Source organism: Rousettus aegyptiacus, unplaced genomic scaffold (assembly GCF_014176215.1).
Source record: "Rousettus aegyptiacus isolate mRouAeg1 unplaced genomic scaffold, mRouAeg1.p scaffold_m13_p_16, whole genome shotgun sequence".
Classification (NCBI taxonomy): domain Eukaryota; kingdom Metazoa; phylum Chordata; class Mammalia; order Chiroptera; family Pteropodidae; genus Rousettus; species Rousettus aegyptiacus.
Window position 1 is genome coordinate 17,903,380 of NW_023416291.1, and position 27,206 is coordinate 17,930,585.

At 36.2% G+C, this 27,206-nt stretch overlaps 1 protein-coding gene across 8 annotated transcripts in view; it reads right to left on the minus strand.

Moving 5' to 3' along the window:
- The window catches only part of SH3D19 (SH3 domain containing 19), a 141,985-nt gene that overhangs the window by 64,304 nt on the left and 50,475 nt on the right, over window positions 1-27,206 (minus strand). For 4 of the 8 annotated variants that reach the window (XM_036233541.1, XM_016144562.2, XM_016144572.2 and 1 more), the window contains exon 2: window positions 13,322-13,361. In XM_036233541.1, coding sequence (XP_036089434.1) covers window positions 13,322-13,361 — 40 coding nt within the window. Of the gene's footprint in view, window positions 1-13,321; window positions 13,935-27,206 lie in introns of those variants that run through there. The other 4 variants (XM_036233546.1, XM_036233547.1, XM_036233543.1 and 1 more) reach the window with 3 other exon arrangements.

The window sequence follows — 27,206 nt, forward strand, 5'->3', positions numbered from 1 at the left end:
GTCAAGGAGTATATGTGAATAAGTGTTTGGAAATTCATGGGTCTGCTGTATTTCGTGTTGTTTTAGGAGCTCCTCCATTAAGGAGGTTTTGCTGTTGTTGTTATTGTTGTTACCTTTTGTTGGTGAAAGGAGCCAAAACAATAAAGGTTTCTATTGCTTACTAAGGCACAGATTTGATGTCAGTGTTCCTAAGATAAGTAATACATTTCCTTCACATAATATATTATATGGTGGGGATTTGGTTTGTACATCAATAAAGTACTAGTCTGCAACGTTTTCTCAATATATTCATGGCACCCTAACCTCTGTAAAAATAAATCCTAAAACAAAGCTATATTCTGGGTTAGTCCTAAAGCCAATATAAGTGTGTTCAGTATGCAAATTTCATCTCTAAATTATAATATTGTTATCATTATTTCTGTTAATGGCATTATATGATCTTGTGAGGTTAAAAGCAAATGAAACCCCTCTAAACTCAAATTAAAGAAAATGGGTTTTAATTTTGAGTGTCCATGGGTATCCCAGGAATTCCCACAACAGGAAGTACAGCTGAACCTCACACAGCGCTGGGAAACAAGGCGGCTTCTCGCACAAGCTCTCATTCTTCCTCACTTTCTCTGATACTACACCATCTGTTTTTATCTTCAAATCTCCTTCTACAGCTGGACTCTCTCTGCTCATTCTTCAGCATACCTGGCCAATGTTCATCAGTATACATGTTGCACTAAGCCCAAATCTAAATTTTCAAGCTCCAGAAACCATGGCTCTGAGCTCAGCTTGAACTTTCAAGAGAAAGGATTTAATTATCGCAGCGTATAGGTCAGAAGTCCACCAACTATGGCCAAATGGAGTAAGGCTGCGTGGAAACCCGGTTCCAGGAGTCTATCCTTCAGCTGGGAGGCAGCTGTCGGAGAAGTAGGCAAGAGCTGGCTGCAATGCAACTACCACTACTGCATGAGGTAAGATTTAGTAGGACTGTGCCGTCACCCCATTGTGCAAAGGTATAGAAAGAAACCAAACACTGAAATGTAGGCCTAGAAAATCCACAAGAGGATCAACTACAGGCATTGTTTCAAGAGCTCCTGCTAAAAGCTTTGAAACCAGAGACCACAAGGAAGTATCCCAACAATGTCTGTTGTGCTTGTTCCATTAGCTGTTTTTACTTCTGAGTAGCCAGTCTTTTCTTACTTTGAGTGAAGGAACAAAGAAGACATCACCCTGTATCCAGATTGAGAGGAGGTTAGGGTTTATTACGTTCAAAGGAATATAATTTACTTCCTAAAACGAAGTTCATCTGCTATCTGTAATCTGCTATGAAAAATCAGCACTAGTAAAAAGAGAGGACCAAATCTGTATCTTTTCTCTAAGCAGCCAAAGTTAATACTTTGTCACTGTATCAGAAACCTGTGGGACCATTCAACAGTTACTGACAATCCAAGATTTTACCAGTCCACACAAAGCAGACTCATGTGCTTATCTGAGCAAGGAAGGATAACATGAATGCGCTAAGAGCAGACCCCGCACGGTGCATTTATGCAGGTGCCAGTGCACATTCCTGCACAGAACCCTGCCATGGCCAGACCCCTGGCTCCAGCAGAGAGAACCCGTTAGGATCATGAATGATATAACCTGTACAGTTACTTATGACGAAACTGACAGACAGAAAACGGATGTCAGAAAGAACGTCTGGGTTACAGACACGTGAAGAGCCCTGAGCTTGAAACGCAGGGGTAACACTGAAACTCATTCCCAAGTGGGTTTAGTCTGCTTAACCGAGATCCAAAGCAATCAATATGACTGACCAATTTTACATGTCAATTTGGCTGGTATAACAGTCCCCAGTTATTCAATCAAACACTAATTTATGTGTTGCTGTGAAGGTAACGTGGTTAAAGCCTATAAACAGTGACCTAAAGTATGAGAGATAATCCCAAATAATCTGTGTGGGCTTGACTCAATCAGTTGAAAGGCCTTAAAGCAAAGCAAAGACTGCCTTGGTAAAGAAAAACTCCCATTTGTGGATGGCAGCTTCAGTCCACATATATAATAAGGTCCAGCCTGCCCTTCCTGGTAACCTGCCCTATGGGTTTCCAACTTGCCTGGCCAGCCCCCACATAAGCCAATTAACGAGTGAATCTCTTAATATATTGTCTGACTGGTTCTGTTTCTCTAGTTCAGCCCTTAACAGATATAGCAACTGAGTAATCATCATGGTAACCCTAAGAGATACTATTATTAGCCCCATTTATAGATGAGTAAACAGAGGTACAGGAAGATTAAGAAACTGCCTAAGAGTCCTACCTCCTGAACGGGAAGCTGGACTCTAATTCAGGCAGCCTGATGTTCAGACCCAGGCCCTTCGCCTTCTACTCCATAGCCTTTCCAAATGATTTTACCAATAAAAGCAGAACCGAAACAACTAAAAAAGTATTTATCCAAATTCATTTTGAATTGCCCTAAAAGGTTCTCCAGTCTTGGGCATGAACAGGGAGTAGTCTTTATACTCATTTTGGATCACCCTACAAGTTCCCCAAACTTGAGCACAGACAGTCCCGATTTCAATTACAGCCTCAAGGGAGAGGCGCTGATGTCTATGCCTCCAACGTAGGTGATCTGACTTCTAAATGCCCTAGGACAGGCCGTGAAAAGGCCCTGGCCATGAGGATCTCCAGGGGCCGTGGATTAGTATAAGAAGATTCCTTTGGAAAGTATTGTTTTGGGGCCGGAAATAAAAATTACAGAAATAGGTCACGGTTAATAAGCATTCTAACATAAAAATGAGTTAAACTGTTGGTTATTTTCTTCTGGTTCATTCACAAGCAACATAGGCCGGGGAAAATGTTTAAATGATGTTATATTGGTGAGAATGCAACCTTTTACTGAGGCTCAATTTAGTAGTATATATGAAAAATCTGGAAAAACATTTTTTTGATCCACTATCTTTGATCTATTAATTTCACTGCTAGGAATTTATCACAAAGAGGTAATCAGTGATGGCCCATTAAAATGCAGGTATAAGAATCTTACCGCTGCATTGTTTATAATAGGAAAAAATTGGAAATAACCTAAATGTCTGACAATAGGAAAATAATTAAAGTTCGGTATACCTATATGATGGAACACCATTAAAAATCACAACATAGGAAAATGTTTGTAAACTATTGTTTTGTAAAAAGGAGGTTACATATAATAATATATACAGCATAACCACAATTGTTTTTTTTAAACTATACGAAGTAGGCACAGAAAAAGACTGAAACACTCATATACCCATAGTAGTTATTCAGTGGTTGGACGAGTAATTTTAATTCTTTCTCTTCTTTCTTTTATAAACTTTCATATTAAAAATGTATTGCTTTGCACTAAAAAAATATAACCACAATTTATAAGACTACTGAAAGTGACATGTTAAATAAAACAATAATTTAAAAATAGTATATTCATGAGGCTCTGTTAAAATTATAGTATCTGTATGAAAAGATAAAAACCAGAAATAAATACATCAAAATATAATAGTGATTAACTATGAGGTAGAATTATAGATGATTTTCTCATTTATATACTTATTTTTTTCCAAGTTTCCTATCATGAACATATTTTGCTTTATAATCAGAACAAATGAATGTAATTTCATTTTAAACAAAAAAAGAACAATGATGTTGAAGATAGAGATTTACCATATAGAAAAACTCTGAAGAGCACAGTTCAGCTTGTAAAGACATTTTCTACTTGAAGCTTCTCTTTAGACCCTATAACTAAAAGAGAAACCACTGGGCAATAATATAGTGATAAACATTAAGTCCTGCTTGTCATTTTTTGATAGCATCCCTGGATTGCCCAGGCGAGAGTGTGCCAGGGACAATATGATCTCCAGGAAACAGGTTTACAACTTAAGGGGATGTTTATATTCTAGACACAATGTTACTCTAAAGCATTCAGACAATCAGACAGTCAATACATTCCTTCCATTCTTTTATTTTCTGAACTACCAAAAAGTATAGATTCTCAATCCTCTTCCAAAAGGAGAGAGGGTCACGCGTGAGTGCTTTTTTGGCATGCCTGCCTTATTTTTGCTGCGTTTAGAAGTGTTATGCAGGGTGGGCAGGCTCACCTTGCATCCCTGGAGAGCTGTTCTACAATGGGGACTAAGTTGGAAGTTAACAAAAGCTTGTCACCAGGGCAGAACTGGATGCTCTGACTTGTTATCTAGAGGAGCACCCAATCAAAAATTGTATTTTTGGGACCAGGCCTAATTTCTGGTGTTGAGAATGGTTTTATATACATAAAGACAAGACTAAATTTTGATCAACAGCTGTTTATTATTAAAGAGACAGGAAATGACTGAGCCACTGAATGACCATTTTGCAAATCTGTCCACACTACGATTCTTTCATGGATTAGTCAGTACACTTCTGTGGTTTATAGTCCGAATCGATACATTTGAAGAATGTGATATATGCTACGCCAGAAAGAGAAAACATTTTTTAAAAAAATTAAAGTCCACATGTACAAGAAAATTTATTAGCTGGGATAAAAACATAACCCAGAAACAGACTGAGATCCACAAAGATGTATATAAAGTTTACTCAAGTAAAATCTATATTTAATATAGATTTTGTAGAACTGTATAAATTATTGCTTCTAAAGTATACTGCAGAAAAGTAAAGAGCTAATATAATATATAACTAACCCAAGGGAAAGAGAGGAAAGAATTAGGATAAAAAATTTAAGGGCCAGGAGTTCCATGTGCTTCCTATACTGCTGAGACATGGGTGGCCACACATGTCCATCTTGACAAAAATTAATAAAACAGGACCAGCTGCTGTTCCAAAGTTAACTCCTGCTGATAGTTTAATTTGAAACACCTTCTGAGAAGCCCCCACACTAAGTACTAAGTACCACACTAAGCTGGCAGTAGTAGGCCATTTGATAAAACTTTTTCAATAACCTAAGTGATACACCATATAAACGTTTCATTTTCATTCTCATCACAGTAGGAGGAAATGCTAAAGTCACATTTCTTAAAACTAAAATAAAATAATATACATATATGTATTATATATGTAAAAAATATATAATGTATATATGTATATATGTATATATATTCTCTGTAGGACATAAAATGTTAATAGTCCTTTTGTCTCTACAGTGTAAAAGGGCTTTTTCCTCCACAAAACATGTATATGATTTTAATTTTTTATCTCATTTACAGCATTACAGATGCTACAGCAAAAGTAATGTATCTCTTGTAGCTTAGAAAACATAATGTCAGAAAGTAATTATACACAAGCTATAGTTTATAGAAGTACAAGAATGAGAACATATGGGCAGAATTACAGTAGTTAAAGTAAGCCCAACAGAGCATGACATTTAGAAAGAAGAAAAGCAAAAACAAGTTAAATCTTTTGTTTTTAGCTAATCTTTTTAAACCATAATATGGTGATGGTAGAGCTTCAAAATAAAATCCTCAACATCTTTATAACATCAGCAACAGGGTAGGAATCAAATCCCCTTCAAATTTTAATGACAAAGTGGTTGCTATGAATCTGAACATCATCAACTATTAATTCTTAGTGTACTGAACTACGTGCTGCAAATATTCTGTGTGTTAAGTCTGAGTCCCTCTCTGTGTGGGGTGACATTTCATGCCAGACTTTGGGAAGGGGGCAGGAAATGGGCTCCACTAAATCTGGAGTGGCACTAAATCACCATAAAGCTGAGTGACATCTGGGAATAGAAATGTAGGGCATATAAAATTTTAAAACTTAAAATAATTGTGAATGAGAACAGGAGTTCAATAGAAACTTGAGAAAAATCTATCACAGAAAAAGCAAAAGAGGTTTTCTTACACATGTATACACAAAGGTATAAACATAAAGATGTTTACTGAAACATCATTTTTGTTAGAAACTGGAAACAGCTCATACGCTATCAGTGAAGAAGAACTGGTTAAATAAATAACAATATAACTACACTAGAAAATTCTATGTAGCAGTTTAAAAAAATAATGAAGTGGAAAGTGACATGGTACTACTTTCTAAAATATAAGTGAAAAAGGCAAGTTGGCATAAATACATATATGAATATATGAACAAATATACATACACATACCCCTACACACTACATACATACATATGCAGCTCCCCATTTACTTTAAATATTATTTGAATATATACTATATATATGCACAGAAAGCAGACTAAGAAAGGCATTGAACCCCTAGACTCTTTTAAAAATAGTTGCCTATGGAATAAAAGCAGATACCACGTATTTCTGCACTACTAAAAATGTTTTCATGTGTTACTTGTATAACTCTTAAATGATAAAATGGGATAAAAATCCACGGAGCCATATATGGTGCTTTCAGTAAAGAGAACTAACTACAGGAGTAGGACTACGAGTAGAGATGAAACAATATTTAATCGCTTTTTTTTCCCTGAACATTCTTGACTATTTCCTCCTTTTCATTTCCCTCTTTCAGAAATAATCGAAGAAAATTTCACTCAATTTTATGCCCATGTCCTGTAAAAACATATTTATTGGTGCCATAGGATTTTCAAAGTCTTCTTGAAGGCCTTTTTAATTACAAAAATTTTCAGGGTTTTAAAAGTGTAGGTGATATTGCAAAGCCCATTACTTAGCTAAAGAAATAAAGCAGTAGAGATACACTTAAACCTCCCTGTGGACCCTTTCCTGACTCATTCTTTGATAATCAATATTCTAAATTCCCTATCACTTCCACACATCTTTTTATACTTAAAAAAAAGCATACTATACATATAAAAATACATACACATATATATGGAACCATAAAAATAAACAATAACATTATTTGTGTTCCACCTATGATAGGGTCTGCAAACTATTTTGCAGAATTGGCGTGCTTTTTCTATAAAGGGTCAGAAAGTAAATATGTTCAGGATTGAGGCCCATGTGGTTCCTGCTGTAGCTAGTCAACTCTGCTGCTGTGATGCAAAAGCAGACAGACAATATACAAATAGATGGGCATGGTTGAGTTCCTATAAAACTTTATTTACAAAAACAGGCAGAGCAGGCCAGATTTGGTCCATTTGCTGAAAGCTGCTTTGTATAAATGGTATTAAACTGTACCTTTTTTCTGCAGCTTGCTTTTTATCATCCACAATCATGCTTCTATCTGTTTATGTTGTCACGTGTACCTGTAGTTCCCTTCATCCAAACAGTGCTACTCTCAACATTCTTATACACAGTTCCTTGGCACGTGTGAAAGAATTTCTCTAGGATATAGAATGCCTGTTGGGTTGTATGCAGTAGGCATTTTCAGCTTTACCAGGTATTTCTCAATTGCCCTCTAACATCATATACCAAATTATTCTCATCCACACTTGTCGTCATCAGCGTTTGAGATTTCTGTGCCAACTTGTTGGAAGTGAAATGGTATCTCATTATCATCTCAACACTTTACTTTGCTTCTCAATAGTAGCAAAGTAAAGAATCTTTTCAAATATTAGTTGGCTACTTAGGCTTCATCTTTTGTGAGGTCCCTGTCCCTATTTGAGTTATTTCTTTTTGTTTCTGACGTGTAGTTTTTTATGTTAGACACTAATTTTTTCACCTATGTGCACTGCACAGTCATGACTCTTCACATGCTTTTAATCTCCTCATGTACGTAAGTTTTTATTTTTTTCCACATAGTCAAGTGTATCAATAGTTTTCTTCATGGTTTGTATTGGTTGAGCCTTAAGAACTTTTTCCCTACCCCAAAGTCATAAAGATAGTCTCATACATTTCTTCAAAATATCTGTTTTACTTTTGCATTTTTATGTCTTTAGATTTTACTTCATATGATGAAATAAAACAAATTCCATTTGGATTTTTATAATATGGGTAATAATTGTTTCTGCGCCATTTGTGGACATGTGCACTTTCCCCACTGATCTGTAGAGCCACCAATCATAGCGCATGATACAGGACTGTATGTGTCCATTTATGCTTGTTGTGGGCTCTATTGTGTTCCCTTGGCCTGTTTCTCTTTTTACTGACAAAAAAAAAACCTGCCTTAATTACTTGCAAGAGTCCACTTCCGTCTCTTGAACTTCAAAATGTCTTGGTTATTCTTGCTCTTCCTTATAAACATTAGAAGCACTTTGGCAAGTTCAAAAAGTGTTTTGAGACTTTTACTGAAATTTCACTGAATTTTATAAATAGGTATCAAAAAGGATTATAGCAGGTGGTTTCAAGAAGGCTTTAGGAAGACTAAGATTCAAATGATAATTAATTTTTGAGAAATAAGATTTCGAGTTCTCTGTTTTGTTGCCTTCTTTTTTCGCTGCTATAAATTCTTTCTTTGTAGTAGGTAAAGCATTTAAGATAAAGTAGCTGGCTTTGCAGCCTGCATAAGTCATTGGGATCTATTATTCAGAGCTAGTGGAGTGGTAAAAAGAGCTCCTAATTTTCCATTCATGGCACCAGTTGCCACAAGGCTTAACTTTCTTTATTATCTTTAGCTCCAACTTCCCTCTCAATTAGTTTCCCAGACTGTCATTCTATAGTACAGTTTTCTAGGTGCTATTAATAGCTGCATCTGGAAAAGGAAGTTATAAATTCAAACAAAAGGTTTAAATCTTGTATAGTAAATCTCTCACCTGGAATTTTATAATGTACTTTAGTATATCGAAGACTCTTTATGGAATCACATTAAAGAAATATCTCTAATTTTGTTTTAATTCACCATTTCACAAACTTTTTTGTGCATGAATGTTTGTATCTTACATACTGATTAATATCCTACAGAAGAATGTTCCATGGAACATCAATTTGGGAAATGGTATACTTAAACCAACAAGGAAAAGACAAGAAAAATTCAGACATTTTTGACTTCCGCATTAGTCGATAAGAAGCAAAATTTTTAAAAATGCCAATTTCAGAACAAACTACTAAAAAAGCACCCAGCAAGACTTTTAAAAATGCTTACACATCATATTTTAGCTTGAGGGTCTTAGCATTGACCTATACCTGATAAAAAAACTTTTCCTTTAACTTGACAAAAGTTATACTTCCCTTCTTATTTCAGCACTGAAATGAAAGAACAGGCAGACATTCCAGATTTATTGATCTCTCAGTGTGAAAACTACAGGAGTGTCTGGTCTTATAAAAACACAAACAAAAGAAATGCATTTCTCTTATCCTTGCTGGGCTTTGAGCCCATCATTCTGGCTGCTGAGTGGCCTGAAGAGAACCAACAAACATACCAAAATTAAGTTACTTTGTTCACATTTTCTTCTTTCTGCTCTGTTGGTGCAGCAGGTATTAATCTGCTTGATGTACTGCTAGCCTGGTGGGGTAGCCTTCCTGAGCTGAGGATGGCAGGGGAAGAACAGGTCACTGTCAATCTTGGCAGATACCCAGAGAGAAAACAATGGCCTTTCCTGGAAAAACATTTCTCCCTTCTTATAAGGCATTACTTCTTGCTGTTGCTGTAACAAACACATTTAATAACAGTTATGGGCAAGCTTTTCAGAATCAGGTTCTTCCCAATTTGCAAGGGAAAAAAATACCAGCATTTCCCTTTCTCTCTTGGAACTCTATACTTGGCATTTATTCAACAAACATTTTATTTATTAGGTGCTTACTGCAGACCAGGAGCTACACCAAGTGCTAATGTTACCAAGATTTTAGTATAGCCCTTGAGAATCTGACAGTATAAACAAGAAGTTAAAGAATAAACTATTTTCTGAATATCCTCAAGCATTTCCTGAAGTAGAACTATGAAGACTTGGATCCTGACTTTAGAGTAAATAGGCTTTTGTAAATAGGGAGCATTAAATCCAAAACAGTGGGTGCTTCGCGCTCCATGAGACTGGAGACTTTTTCTTGTTTTCTATTGGATTTTGGGCCTGGCTTAGGGTCTCTCGACAAATATTTATCGGCTATTGAATGTGCAAAGGGCTGGAGCCATGCGTGAATCTTTTTTATTTTATTCCAGCATGAGCGTGTCTGGCTTTTCCTTGACTGCATTCTCTCGCAGAGTGGTCCATTCTGTCTTTGACCAGCTATGTCAGGAAATCTTCCCTCACGTTGTGCAGAGACCCACCCCCCTCATGTTCCACCTATAGATTCACATTCTGCTCTCTGAGATTCCGTGGAACATTCAGAACAGTTTTCTCCACTGCTACTTTTTAACTTGAAATTTTCAAGTCTATAGAAAAGACGAAGGAACAGTACAACTAACACAAATACTTTTCATCTATTCACCAATTATTCCTATTTTCCCATATTTGCTCTGTTTTATCTCTTGCTTTTTTTTCTACTCATGAATTATTTGAGAGTATGTTGCAAACATAAGACTACATCACACCTAATAGTTCAGCATACATATCTCAGAATAAAGACACTCTCCCACATAACAGCATTCCTACTATTCATCTAAAAAAGTAATAGTAATAAAATATTATCTATAGCAAAATTCATATTTTAATTATCCCCAAAGTATTTAGTTTTAAATTTGGATTTTAAAATTCCAGATTAAAAAGAATTTCAGTCTCTTTTAATCTAGTCTTCATAACATTATAGTTTATGGCCAGGACTCCTACTACACAAGTGATGTCCACATGCACTGCTAATGCATCACCCGGAGGCACGTACTATCAGGTTGTCTCACTAATGATGATATATTAGTTGACCGCTTGATTAAGAATGTGATCACCAGATCTCTTCACTGAAATAGTACATTTTCTCCTTTGTACTTAAAAACTGAATAACACATTTTAAGGTGGTATAAATTTCTATTCCTCCAACAACTTTTTACCCAAATTTTAGGAGTCACTGATGATCCTTATTGTCTGAATCAACCATTACAAAATTATGATTTTCTAATTGTATTATTTCTTCTAAAAATTTCTTTTTAAATATCCAATGTGTTAGAATCTGTTATCATTTAAAAATTTTTTGATACTCAAATTATCCCAGGCGGAGCCTCCTGAAGCTGTGTCCTAGGCCTTTTTGACATGCCCCCATTAGTTGAGCATTTCCTATATTTCTATCACATGAGAAGTCCAGACTCACCTGCATTTTCCCCTTCCCCAGACGTGGGATAAACTATTTCTCCAAGGATCCCTGTGTCTTCTTAGTGAGGAACATAGTATTTATGAGGAATAACTTTGCTGGTCTCTTCTACATGCCAGCCCTCCAAATGTTTGAAGCCAGTTATTTCTGTGCCATACACCTCCCAAACTTCAACACCGAAGCTAAATTTACCCTATTCCTTACATCGTCTTCTTGTGACTTAGCTTTATTTCTACCTCACTCTTCCGTCTCATACTCCCTGTCTCAGCTCAGCTGCTGTCTTCTATTCCAGCGGTTCCCAGCCTGGCTATACATCGGAATCACCGGGGGACTTCTTTCATATATAGATTCTCAGGACCCATGAACTCCATACTTAATGAATGAGAATCTCTGGGGTGGAGCATGGGTTTTTGTTTTTTTTTTAAAGTTCCCCGAGTGATATCAACCACTGTATATTTTGATTTTTCAAGGCCTTATGAACCCAGAATTGAATACAATATCAAAAGTGTGGTCTAGAGCTATTACTTTTCTTATACTGGACACTATAGGTCTTTCAAGATAATTGCATCCAACGCTGACATTTTGGGGGAAGTGGAGGCAATGGCATAAATATTTCGACTCGTGATAAATTTATGAAGAATTAAAATTTCAAGACTTCTTCAAAAAGACTGTTAAGTCACATCTCCCCCATTTTTTTATGTTTCATTGATCTTTCAGACCTAAGTGTAAGGATTTATACTTGTTCCAGTTAAAACTTATATTGCTTGATTCAGTCAAATCTTCAGTATATTAAACATCTTATGGATCCTGACTGTTTCATCCTAAGTATCTTTTTACCCTTTTTTTACCCAACTTTATGTCTTTCGCTCTTTTACATTGTCTTTTTTTCCAATTATTATTTTTTTAAGTATTAAAAACATCAGTCTCACAAACTTTTCTATAATTTTGGTGATAGTCACATAACTGTGTTTGTCAAAACTCACAGAAGCATATACCAAAAAGAGTGAATTTTAATGAATGTGAATTATAACTAAAAAAAAAAAAAATCAGCCCTGTGTTCCAAATAGTTATATTTTTCTCCCAGATTAGGTTTCACTAACTTATTTTTGATTGACGATTTCTGTAAAACCTGTTGTTATTCTAAGTAATGGAGTTTTCATAATTTTGTATTTTTATTTATTTGAGATCAATGCATTCTAGGGTTTGATACCTTGCAAAAGCATCAAGGTTTGGTTTATCAGGCCAGTCAATCCAATGAATGCATTATCATCATTTTATCAGTTCCCACAACACAAAATGCAAAGAAAAGTAATGGAATAAGGAGAAAATAAGATTAGAAAAATAACAATCCTTCACAGAACTGGGTTAAAAACATCAAATTGTTGACTAGGAGTGGAAGTTAGACAATTTTCTACCAAGAAGTTTAACAAGGATTTTTTAAAAGTACTCTTCAGTGCTAGTGAAGATCTTGTGAAACACACTCTCAGATAGTGTGGGTAAGAGGTTTAAGTGATATTATCTTCTTGGCCATATGAAATTATCTAACAAGAACTTAAAGAATTCAATTGGAATATATATATATATATATACTGTTAAAAAATCCATAGGTTTTACAACACCAAATTTTTTAGCAGTAGCCACCATCTTCAGCTAATGAAAGACAAGCTGTTTTGTTTTGTTTTTCAATGCTTTGTATTTTTAAAAATATTTTTAAAAATTTCTACAATGTACCTATGTGAGTTTTATGATTAGAAAAAAAGCACTATACACTTACAAGAATAGTGGTTTAAAAGGGCGGAAGAAAATAAACCACAAAAGAGAGGAAATAGGGATAAAATTTTGCATTTATATTTTATAGTTAGTATTATTTTTATTTTAAACTTCAAATGAAGAAGCATTATAATATTTTTTATGCACTGGGCCTACAAAACCCTTAATCTATTCCTACAAACAAGTCATGCTGTTTTTTGTTTTGTTCTTTACACACGGAGGTCCTTCTTTTAGAATGTTTACCATGCCCGACCATAAAAATAATTTCTTAAAAAGATTTACCTGTCAATCATAAAAATTATCAAAATAAAATATATCATCCAGGTAATCAATACTATTATCAAGAATTTTTGTTCAGAAAATGAATAATAATATTGCGAAGCTTCTTTCAATGCCACAGAAGATTCAACTATCCAGTAACTCTAAAAGAAAAACGTGCATTACCTCCAAACAGTATTTTTTAAGTGAGAAGCTTTATATACAATTATCAAATACTATAAATTCATACCTTGAAGAACGATGCTCTGGTTTATTTCGTTCGTTGCGATCTGTAAAGAAAGACGACAATTATGTGTCAAAATGCTCTTTAGAAGCCCTGAAAAGTCCTTACATACCAGCTGCCATATCATGAGACTTCGCAAGAACTACTCAAAGGTCGCTGTGTCTTCTCCTGAATAAGGCTCTTCGTCAGAGTTGAGAGGGTTTATCTGACAGAAGAGGTAGAAAGAATTTAAAGGGCAGGCATATATAATGCTTATGGCTGATTAAAATAATCTACTTGGAAAATATATCATTACATATATTATTTCTTTTTCAAAGATCTATGCTGTTTTAAACACTCTGCTAAAACCAAAACAAAGTTAGCTAAGGAAAGAAAAGTAAGGAAACTGAAAAGCCACAAATTACTCAGCTCCAAAAAATCATTCCATGAATCATGGTTGGCAAAAGCTTCTAACAGGACTGGGAGGGGAAAAAAATGAGCAGTCAGCTACAGCAACATCTGCAAATACACTAAGACCAGTACAATCTCATCTTTAACTCTCTATCACCCAGAACATTTCAGAAGTTGGATTTCAAAGTTTCAAAGATAATTAAGTCTAATGTGCTGTAATATAAGGCAGTGTGGTTTTCGACCAGGGGCAATTTTGCAAGCCCTCCCCTGGAAAACATTTGGTAATGTCTGGAGACATTTTTGGTTGTCACAATTGTGTGAGGCGGGGGGGGGGGGGGGGGGGGGGGGGGCGGGGGGGGGGCGGGGGGGGCGGGGGGGGGGGGCTACTGGCATCTAGTGGGCAAAGACCAGGAATGCTACTAAACATCCTACAATAAAGAATTATCTCGCCAAAATGTCAACACTGCTGAGGTTGAGAAACTCTGCTTTAGGGTAAGAAAAAAGAGCATGGCTGCCTGAAGTCTTCCAAAGTGCCCTTTTGCACTGCTGTAAAATGCTGTTGATCAACATGAGGACTATAATACACAAGAGAAAGAAATAAAAAACCCACAGGTTGTCTTACAAAACTCTGAACAACTTTTTTTTCTCAGTACATGCTTACGAATAAGTAAGATGAAGCAAAAAGGTCTCAGTGTCACAGAAAAATTAACAGAAAGCAATGTAAAAGCCATGCTAAAATCCTACAGTGACTTTTAAAAAAACTCCTATGCAATGTTGTCAAAATATAGTTTTCTAAAGTATCTTCTGAATAAATACTAACATGATAGAATTTAATCCAAAAAGAAAGATTAAACAGGGATCCTCCCCCCCTTAATTTTATTGCTGGTGGAGCAGCATAAAGATAATGAAAACATACTGTAAAACTTCTGGAGAGAATTATGAAAGAAAGAAATCAGATTTACATAGTTAAATGTATATATCAATTCTTTCTGAATGGGTTCATAATAAAAAAAATGTTTTTTAAACCAGAGTTAGCATATAGGAAGATACTGTTCTCTGAAATGCTAACAAGGAAGAAGATTCACATGAAAACATGTTTATTTAGATACCATGCTCTCCAAAATGAACACTGTTTATATGCTTCTGGTTCCAATTTCTCTACTCAGTGACTTAGTGTTACTGCCACTTTTAAACTTTTGTTTTAATTTGACGTGGTTTTACCGGGCCATTAAATAAAAATATCATGTTTTTTCACTTGTTGAGTACTAAAATATTAAAGTCATAGCAACACAGTACACATATTAAATATTTTTGCATTGTTCCTCTTCAGCTTTCAGCCTGCTAGTTTTGCTAACGAAAGTATAATGTCCCAAAGTAAAGCTAGAAACTGGGTGCAGATCAACTATTTTCATATAACAAAGCAACAACTCTTACCTGTGGCTAAAGATGAGCTCAAAATGTGCCCGTAATACCATTTGTTATGGCTGTGATTCTAGTCTCATAAAATTTATTTAGGCACGCAATCGCAAACTCCTCCACAAATCTTCCTAGTGGTACAACACATAGGAGGAGGGGAGAAACAGAGTCACAATGCGTGTAAACAAGACTCAGCATCTGAGGGCTTCCCTTTAGGGCCTGTTCTGATGGGCAGATGCGCTATGACCATCTGCACAGCTGGAATGTGGCCATGCAGGAAGAAAATGGCTCATAGCTCTCCTCCATTCCCAGTTAAAACAGGAAATTTTATAGTCATTTTTAACTTTCGGTTGTAAAAAAATGCAAATGCCTCCCCACAGTACTTCTCTGTCAGGCTCGTAAACAAAATCCAAGAAAATAAGTTGATGATCTGTTGAAGGACATTTTGAACATAAATGTGCACATACAGTGGATATCACAGGTTACTCCTAAGTTCCATGTATTTAGTAATTTGAAGGTTCAGGTAAATTGTCCATTAAATATTTCCTATCCCTCATCTCTTGACGATAGAAAACAAATTAAACACAGGCTCTTGGTGTGATCTTTTTTCTCAAAGTATACACATAATTTGATTTCACATTTTGCCATTAGCCATCTTTTAGCTTGAAAAATATATAGTGTATGTTTTGCATTTGTGTGTCTACACATGTTTTTACACACAATTTCACGCAAAGTAATTTCCATGACAGTCAAGAAAATTGTGCAACTGTCAAGGAATACCTTAGTGGTAATGCTAAATTTCTGGCAAAATAGTAAGTGGTTATTATGTTGGTCCAGAAGCCAAACCCGAACAAAACAAAACACTAAGGACAGAGTCAAGATCTGGATCTTGCCAACAGTAATAAAACATTTGGATAAAATCCCCTTAAGAAAAATAAGAACAAGTCTATAGCAAACATGGAAATTTATCTTGACTGTATACACTGTTGTAAGGATATAAATTTTATTTCAAATCAAATACTCTTTGGTATAGCCCTCCAAATTTTTTTCAGTTTCTAATTCTTAAATAATTAGACAAGAATATACTTGCAAAGGCTTCCTGAACTTTTACGTACTTAGAAATCACACAAATAACTTACTAGACCAAAGTCTTACTGTTTCTACTAAAAATTTAAATTAAAAAAAAAAAGATTTTAAAAATAAGAATGCCTTCACTCTAAAATTTAGTTGTCAAATGCTGCACATTTACAGTAGGGAATGTACTCCAGGGGCCCACCAAACTGAGCATAATGATTTAAGTCACTCAAAGACCAGCACTACACTCTCAATGTGAAGGTCAGCATGGCTGGACGGCTATGTAAAAGGTCTGCTGGTTTTGCAGGTGTATGTCACACACACGCCATGAGAGCACTTGCATTCCTATCCCTGCTCATCCATGCCTCTTGGTTAATAAAGCTAATTGAAGAAATGGAAGAATATCCTGCAAGCAGAACAAAGGCAGAAAATAAGGCAGAACAGGTACAAATAGTGTTGTTGTGTGGCTGTATGTGTACAAATATTGCGGGGAGCTGTAAAAACGACAATGGGGGAACCCATGGCACATCAAGGGGACTGAGAATCACAAGAGTGGTAGGAAGCTATACTGGGTCAGTGACTCTGTGAGAACTCCAGATTACCCAGATTTTCCTGTCATGACTTCTGGTTCTAAGCAATCTGGACATGCATAATTCTGATGTTTACGTGTGTAGGTGGTGTACCGCTTATATAGAAATGGGCCCCTGTTCTGTCACGGACAGCTTTCTGGGGCTGGCTGGATAAAGTCTACTGATGTATAACCATTTGGGGGGATTCTGAATCTAATAATACTATGACAAACACTTTGAAATAAAGATGACAAAAATGCAAATCTCATCTTTTGCTTTGATTAAAACTAAGAAGAGCTGCCAACTCAGAACTTATTAGAATCTATTGTCAGACATGGAGGCTTTAAGGATTTGACTTTGATAACTTCACTGAAGAGAAAATCAAACCCCACTGGGTAGGAACTTACACTGCTAACTCAAGTTGGAAATGAAAGGTCCTAAATCGTTCTTTGAAATTAGTAGGAAGATTCGGTCTACATGAATGAATGAATGAATGAATACACACAGACACACTCATAAGAGAGTAGGAAGTGGTATAAAGGAACGTCTTATACCTCATATTGGAGTACTTTCTTTAGAATGAGTATAGTGAAGGGATTCTGTTTCGCATACTCCCAAGCATTACTTTCAAATTCCAGCTTGGGCATAAATATAGTATGTTATTATTTTTTTTTTTAATGGATCAATTCTACAAGAATGTTTTAGTATTAACTAAAGGATGAACACATTCTGAAAATTCTTTGCAACAACAATATCATTACCTCTTTATTTATGAAAAGCAGAATAAAACAATGAATCCATCCAATAGAAGACAGAAGAGATTCAGAGTTCATGAATCTTTGATGACTCATTAAAACAAACAAACAAACAAAAGACTCACTGATACAAACAGTTTAATGGTTATTAGAGAGAAGGGGGCATGGGGGAAAAATGAAGAGGGTAAAAAGGGTCAAATGTATGGTGACAGAAGACTAAACTTTGGGTGATAAGTACACAATGCAGTGTAGAGATGATGTATTATAATATTGTATACTTGAAACTTAATATAATACTATTAACCAATATTGCCCCAATAATTTTATTTTTAAAAAGATAAGAAAACTGGTTCCATTCTAATGGAACATGGATGGAAGTTTACATATCTGAGATCAGAGTTTCAGAGGTTTTTCTAAAATCTTATATTTGGGCAGAGAAAATTATAAATCTATGTCTACTTTAAAAGAAGCCAGTGTTCATACTATAATACTACTAACTTTTAAGACTACCATGGTGAGACTAGTATATTGCTATTTTAAATGGCAGGTTTTCAATAAGTACTTGTTGCTGCTGAACTTAAGAAAGTTACTGTTTCTTGGTTTAAAACATCAATAGAATATTACTCAGCCATTAAAAATAAATGAAGTCCTATTATTTGCAACGACATGGATGGATCTAGAGGTTATTATGCTGAGTGAAATAAGTCAGACAGAGAAAGATAAATACCCTATGATTTCACTTATATGCAGAATCTAAGGAACAAAAAGAACAAACTAATCAAAAACAGACTCTTAAATATAGTGTACAATTTGGTGATGGACAGAGAGGAGGCAGAGTTGGAGGCTGGGAGAATGGGGTGAAGGGTTATAAGAAGTATAAATCAGTAGTTGATATATGGTCACAGGGATGGGGAGCACAGCAGAGGGAATATAGTTAGCATTAATATATTGGTTAGGTGGAAAACCAGAGGAGAGAAGGAGCAATTAGGGGGGTCATTTTATAAACTATATAAATGTCTAACCAATCTACTATATTCTTGGAACTAATTAAAATAAATAAATTAAAAAAAAAGAAATTAAAGACAATCTCTATGAGTTATCACGGTCAGAAGGAAATGAGGGATACTAAAAAAAGTTTATATGACCTCTGCCCACACTTCTGTGGGTGGGTGGACAAGACTGGTCTATGGCACTCTCAGTACTGACACCTTTCATTAATTCTAATTACAAAGTGCATAAACTCATTAAGATGCAGCACCCTAATCACACAGGGAGGCAGATATTAGAGATGGAAGTAAAGTTTTTCAATACAGGAGTTATGCTTCCACAAAGGAGCAAACTATCTGTCGAATCTGTTTTCTCCTTCCCATGCCCACGGTCTTTACCTCAATTTTAGGTTCTGATCAGCACTTGTCTTGACTGGGTTTTTTGATTCCATTCTCCTCCCCTCTGATTCAGCCATGTTGCTGGCCAGATAAAGCCATGCCTCAGACCAATTACAAATCACAACCTGCCGTAGATCCTGAGAAGATTGCATGAGGTGATGACAATGACATCCTTAGCACCTTGCCTGTGCACAGTAAGCACTCAGTAAATGTCAGCTTCCACCATGTCATTAAAAGGCCAGCTATTAACCAGTTACAGCGACTATTGCTGCGCTGCAGTGATCGCGCAACTTACTTAACATCTCTACACCTGTTTTCTCATCTACCCCATGGAGAATACTACATAGTTTTTTTGTGAGGATAAATGAATTAAAGAGTATTAAAAAGCTTAGCTCAGTACCTAGAACATAAATTCTGTGACTTTAATTGCTACTACTACGCTTACTATCTCTAATATCTGGTTCAAGAATCACCTTCTCCATGAAACTGTCCCTGACTCTTCTCTCTCATATCATCCTTATATTAGTGTCCTACTGCTGCTGTAACAAATTACCACAAACTTAGTGGCTTAAAACAGTAAAAATTTATTACTTTGGAATTCTCAAGAGCAGAAGTCAAAATAGGTCTAAGCTAAAATCGAGGCATTTGATGACCTACATTCCTTCTGAAGGCTCCATGGGAGAATCTGTTTTCTCCCTTTTCCAACTCACAGTCACTTCTAGTCCTTGCCTTATGGCTCCTTGCTCCAACAATGTAGCATCACAAAATCTCTGACTTTGACCTCCTCCTTCTGCATTCCTCTTCCACCTTAAAAGACCCTTATAATTATATTGGGTTCACCTTTTTATGGCAAACTCAGTTGACTTAACCACCTTAGTTCCCCATCGTCATGCAATATAACATGGTCACAGGTTCCAAGGGTGAGGTCTGGAACACCTTTAGGGGAGACGCCTGACTGCTTGCCACAGCCGATCTGAATTCTCATGCTATCTGTATCACTCAACACTTTGCACATAATCGTGTGTATTACTATTTAAGGTTTTAAGCATGTGTCTCTCCCTTTATCTAATCAGTATGTCTGATAAAGGCAAAACTCGGTCTTGGATTCTGCTTCACAGTAAGCCCTCTGAAGATAATGGTGGCATCTAACACTCTCCCTCCCTTTCCCTTTTCTGCCCTGTAATTTCTAGGCTGTAAATGGTTCACGGATATATCTGATATTGCTGAAAAATGTGTCTTCCTAAGAATTCCCAGACATGTTTTACTTTTTTGTTAATGTAATAGTAATTTAAGAGTTACCTTTGCCCTAAAACAATCCACATTTGGTCTATTCTGTCTCAAAGTACCTCTCACCGAACCAAACCACGCTTAGGAGAAAAAAGCTATAGCACATTTAACTTCAAGAAGAATCAGCGATTCGGTGACGCGCCGCTATTTTTTTGTATGTATGCCGAAACCCGGGAACAAACCAGCTACTTCTTTTTAATATTCTTCTTCAAAATAGTTCACCTCTTTATGATTTGGATTTTTTTACGTTAGTAGTTTCAGAAATGAGAAACCAGAGCCACCATCTGCATTGCCCTGTTTCAGTCCAGGTGAATGTGACAGAGACTTTAAGAAGATGGACATTTTATCACTGCCATCGGGTCCCAGGAAGCAAGGCGGTGAGGGGTGCAGAAATGGAAGCGGGCTTAGAAGCAGGATGCCATCGACCCTCATTACTGAAGCTCCCTAATGATGCTCTTATGTTAATAATTACTTTCAAATCTCTTTTTGTTACAAAATCTCACTTTGGTCAGGATGTGAAACTTGTAATTTAAGGAAAAATTAAAAGGTCTTTTAGCTAAATACAAATCTTATTCTCTCAACTGCCAAATTAAAAATATTAGGCCCATATTCAAAACATTAGGCCATTCCTAAGGGTTTTTCTAAAAAAGTTTTAAATTCTACCCGCAATAAAATATGCTACAAGAAAGGCAACCTGAGAGTGACCCAATAACAGCAATTGCTTTCAGTGTTTCCCAAATTAAATAACCTCTTGGATAGTCAGGGAGCATATCAATTTCATAAAGACTCTGAAAATTTTTACAATTAAAAAAGTTTAACTTTGTTTCACACGGCATTTCCCAAACTAATTTGAGGATGGACCATTTCTTACAAAATCAGGCTTGACATCCAGTACCTCAGCATGAACAATGTTATTACTCCCCTGGAAAATCAAGGTCCCCTGTACAGAGCCTGGTGTTTGTCACCTCTATGTCAATACCATGCCAGAAATGCAGGTGGCACTTCCCTAATGAACTAAACTCCAACTGGTGCAGGCAGGACTAGGTACAGGATCCAAACCTAAAAGGGAGTGAGAAGTCATGACAAATGAATCTCCCTTCCAATCCAATCAAGTAAAACCCTGATCTTTTAAGATTATATTAAATGTGTCATTTTAAGATTATATTAAACATATCTTTCCTTCAAATATATAACTTAAATTTCATTTTGCATTGTTTAGGTTAATTAGTGCACTTTAGAATTAAAAGGCTCCACAAACAAGGTGAGCACTTAATGCCTCCAGGTATCTACTACTGGGACATACCCATAATGGGAAATGAATAAACATTTCAGTATGACAACTTACAAAGAGGTTAAGATGGGAACTATAGGTCAGATAGGCCTTGTTTTGAGTTCTTGCTTCACTATATATTACCTGAATGACCTTAGCAAGACATTTAACCTCTGTAAGCCTCAGTATCCACATCTATAAAGGGGCATAATAGTAGTACTTATCTCATAGAATTAAATAAACATTAAATGAAGAAATGCATATAAAGGATAGTAAGGGTGCTGACTATAAGTGCTCAATAAATACTATTATGATAATATCAGGGATACAGAATATTCATAGAGTTTATAATACCTTGAGTAGAATTACCTAAAAAAATTACCCTTTGTCCAATACGGAGTTTTTAAGTCTGTTAAGAATTTTTTGTCCTGCATTATTACTAGTCGCAAAGACAGGAATGTACTCATAAATAATTTCTACACCTTCCCTTATCCACTGGCTCCAGCCTCCTTCCCTTTCTGGCCCTTTTGAACCAAGGGCTACTAAGAAAAATTTTCCCATTGCAGCTTCAGACAGAAGTGATAAATAAGCCCTAAAAGCAAGCAGTGGAAGGAAGAAAGAGAACTAAAAAGCAGACAGAGGCAATTCCTTCAGGATGAAAAACTGCCAAGGAAAGATCACCATCCCTCCCACTCCACGAAGCCCATGTCACGAAGCTTTTTGCCATCCCTATTCACACCGTGGGTATTAAGCCCTCACAGTCATGTTCTGAGACTCAAGAAGTCTAAAATAAAATAAATTCCCTGAGTAGGATGGATGAGTGATATAAAAAAAGAAATTAAGTAGTTTAAATATATTTTATCTATTTATGAAAGTACTGAAATCTGCCTCCATATTTTAGGGATAGTGTGAATTCCTTTCACAAGAATCCAAAAAAACAAAGATTTAAATCATTATTTCCGGTGCTAAAGAACAGATAACATCTAACAACACGTTGCTTTCTCAGCTGTTAAAAATAAAGATGGAAAAATAAAGATGATTTTTCTTTTTCCTTAAAGAACAAAAGGCCCATTCTTACTATCTCTACTTCTTTTATTTCCGATTAATTCACAGATCTCATAACAAAGTTTTACCTTGTACAGTTGACTCTTCGAAACGAGCAAATATAAGAAACAACTATATCCAAGAGACTCCACCATCTGCAGGAAGCATGAAACGAAGGGAAAACCACATTATTCCAAATACTGGGCACCTCATTCTGATGTAAGAACACTTGGCTATGCAAGTCTTTCCTACACGGATGAGGATTTTTATAATCTGAGTCTTCAAACTGAGATTTTTATCCACAGTGGGGCACTTTATGTCTCTAACATATAGAGTGATAGGAAAAATTATTTTCTTTTAATCAAGAAGAGGTAAGGCTACATCCAGGCCTTGCCACATCGCCTTACTTAGGGTTAGAGAATGTATTCTCTGTACAACGCATTTGCTTCTTGCGAATTCAAGCCCTATCCTCTTCCTCTTACTTGATTAATAAACTTCCATCCAAATAATCACCTTCAAAAGGCTGCTGAAATACAAACGAGAATGCTCAACTGTCTCATTCTATTCTTCAACTGAGTAGAATGCTTCCAAAAGTAGGCGCTCAGTTCTGATTTTTCACAATTCTAAAGATACACAGGACTTTTGAATGAAAGGAGAGCTGAGAGACATATTCCTGCTTTGAAGCCTTATTTGATTTCTCACAGGGAGAAATAATGCTCCCTGCATATCTCTCTCTCTCGCCCTCTCTCTCTCCCCTCCTCCAACCCCCCCACACACATTTTCTCTCTCTCTCTCTCTCTCTCTCTCTCACACACACACACACACACATACACACACACACACACACACACACACACACAGTGCGTAGCACCTGTTGGCACATCACATTTTGATTCACGTTATAATTCTTTTTGTCTATGTCTTATTGCTTCAACTATCACAAGTTCCTTCAAGATGGGCCTTTATTATCTGGTAAAGCCTGGCAGAGCACCTTACACACATCATAAGTACCTGTCACTGACTATACCAGTATGAATCCTTGCCAACACCTCTGCAAATTGGAAATCTGCTCAACTAAAATGTCTTTTTGTTGTTTGTGCTTCTTTTGGGGGCAGCAGGGGTGAGGAGGTGGGAAGCAGTTGTTATAGAGAAAAAGATTGAGCATTACCACGTAAGGCTTCAATTAATTTTGATGTGGAATGAAAGCATTTTGAAGCGCTACTCTGTAGCTGCAAAAACATTCTATGTATGTAATGAAACATGCCCTAGGGTAGGGGGAAGGGGAAGGGAGGAACGATGACAATGCAGGTACCTCAAAGAAGCGCAAGATTCACTTCTGCAGCTCCTCGGCCATAGAAAAACAGCTGAGATGAATTCAAGACTTGGCTATCAGCATCACAACAACGACGATAATGACAGCTATTAGTCCTTGTGTGTTTGGAGGCATTCTTAATACATTCCCATTTAGTCTTCACAGAAGCCCCACAAAGCAAGTCTTTTCCATTTTATAGATAAGAAAGCAGTCTCAAGAGAAGCTAGTTAAATAAAATGAGAAAATGAATTTTCAAGCTTGGACGTGAAGAATCCCTAAGTCCCTGTTCTTTCCACTACGTCAGGAGGCTGGAAGTCCTACTCATTTGATGAACTACAGGGCAAACGAACAGGAATACCGTTCATCACAAATCACACTTATATTTCAGTATCAGACAGTGTGTCGAGACTGAATCTAGGGCCTCAAATTCTTTCCAACTGTCTGTGGTTTGCTTCAGCTCCACAACATATACAAACATCCTCTCATAAATTCCTAAGAATACACGAGATTTTCACTTGGGTGTCTTATGACAAGATATCTGAGCTGGGAGAAAAGCTCCCATTCACTACCTAGTGCTATCAATAATCTTATGCTGCTAACATTAACTTTATGGGCTCAACAGAGTATTGATACAGGTATATAGTGATAAGGACGACTCCTTATAAAATTAACAGACTGTAAGGTAAGTCTGAGTTTTGTGGGACTATTATCTGTTGTTAATTCCTGTACTTAGAGTGAAATTTTTTGAAAAAGAATAAAGTGGCTGAGAGAATTATTACATTTTTACAGGACATCAATCTGAGTGTTGCTGATTTTCTTTTCAAATACAATTAGTCATCTTTTATTGCAATGCAAGGTCCACTCTTAATAATGATAGTTAAAACACATAAAAAACTTTGGGTAATGAGGAGAAAGAACTATAAGATATGTTAGCCACATACCAGAAATTGGCTCTGAGGCACCTTATGTGTCATTCATGCAAACCAGACTTTCAGCTGTCTTGGGTTTGCCTGTCATTTCTATCTAAGATTCCCACACGCCTCCATACCCCAGATTCATTAACACATTTTGAAATATGTCTGTTTGTATCATTCATGGATTAACCCATGCACCACAAGCAATTAAAAAATAAGTCTGAGCAACAGAGTTATCATTTGGTCAGGGGATGCTTCCAGCAATACAGAGATGCAATACAGGACTTATTATACTTTATCAGAAACCAAAGTAAGGTATGGTGCTTTCTTTCCACATAGCCACTGGATGAAACACCTGCAAATGCAGGTGAATGAAATGGATCTTCACCACTCTCAGTTTGCTCAGGTTTGAATTTCTCTGATCTATCCAGCTCTGGCCCAGAAAAAAAAGAATCAAAGATAATGCTGACTGTCATTGAGGAATACAGCCGTAACGTAACAAAATCTACTTTCAACAAACTTACAATCAAACAATTTCTAACATATACTACAAGTACAAAAAGTGTGAAAGAACCTTAACATTTTTGATCAGTATGTCATGAGAACTGTAAGAATCTGCAAAATCTTTAACAAAAATATCTGCACAAATTACCAGGCCTTTCTCAAATAACAAGTCCATCGAAATCCATGTACTTCCTGTGCCTATCTTTATCGCATTAGTTAACTGAATTTTCAACTTTAACTACAGTGTTATCAGTCACTTGAACTGGTGTGCTTGCCTTTCACCAGGAATAAAAATGCCTGCATTGGCTGGCATGCGAATTACTGGGACTTACAGGTTACTAGTGAATAATCAAATGGCGGATGTTAAATAAATGAATGTCCAAGAGATACAGAAATATAGGATTATAAGGTAAGATTTAGTTTTGACTAAGAAATCTTCAAAGCCATCCCAGGGTAGAGGGCATTTGATTTGAGCATAACTTTAGGCTGACAAATTTGAGAAGTAAATATGGGATGAAGGGCATCTTAAGTTTATAACCATATACTATACAAAAGTGTGCAAAGAACTGAGGGAATGTGTTGAGTAATCCGGTTGTAGTTAGAACTCAGAATATAAGAAAATATATTGGGAGATGATATTACAAAATGAACTCAGGATCATTTGGTGCAATTTGTGAATGCATTTGTACTTTTCTGTAAGCAATAAAGGGTAACTTGGTGGATGGATGGGGGTGGAGAAACATGAAAGCAGAGAGATCACTAACAATAGTATAGACCTGGGTTTAAAAAAAAAGCCTGACATAAGAAAAAATTAAGGAAATGAAGTGAGAGGGTTGAATGGAAACAGGATTAGGAATGGACAATGTGTTGAGAGAGGAAGCAGGAATGACATGGTACGTGGTACAGACTACCATTAATTGATGTCAGGAACAAAGCAAGATGAGGTGGCAAGATGAGAGAATGGGGTGGGAATATATTACGATTAGGATCTATTAAGCTTGCGGCTACTAAGTGAAAAATCACATGGAAATGTTTACTTGACTCATTCAAGATGGCTGATTAAGTAGTTGCATCTACCTCCTCTCCATCTAAATGTAAAATAACGATAAAATAAGAATCTAAACAGAACCATAACAACTCTAAACTCCACCCACCCAAAACGCACTGAGTTTGCTTTCCTCCTCTCTTTCGGGAAAGCCCGCCTATTGGTATGCCCCATTAACACACCCACTGATACAGTCAGTTATATCATTTAGAGGAAACATTTTTGGAGGAAAAACCCACATCAGTCAATTTAGTCTACAACCAATGATAAACAAACATCTAAGGAAAATCAACAGCATAAAAGAGAAAGACCAAAATGTACAACCAGCTCTGGATCAAAGAGTAAGAGAATTTAGGTACTAGAAAAGAATATTTAAGATACTCTCACCAGTATCCTTATAAATGAAAACGCCCATTACATCTCTAAAAGAAGAGAGGCCTGCCTTGAAAAAGGAGTAACCTAAGAACAAAAAATACAGTTCTTGGAAATTAAATATATGATTGTTTATACAAAAGATTAAGCAGATAGGCTGAATAACAGAATAAACAAAGCTGAAAACTGAATTAGTAATCTAAAAGATAAGTTGACAGAATTTTAAAGAACATAAACAGACGGATGATATAAAAACTAAAACAGCAAGAGAGATAGACTCAGGAGGTTCACATCTCTCATAAATTTAGCATTTCAGGAGAAGAGAATAGAGATGATAAAGGGGATGAGCCGCTCAAAGAAATGACAGATGAAATGAAATAAACAAGAAGTAATCTGCCTTAAGAATGTAGTACATAAATGCCCAGAAGATTTACTTTAGAAACATACTCTAAAAATCTGTTAGAAGACAATCTCTAAAGAAGAAGGATGGACAAAGGAGAAACGAAAAGGAAAGTTGTTTCGGATCTGTCCACTCTGCAGTAATATCAATAGAG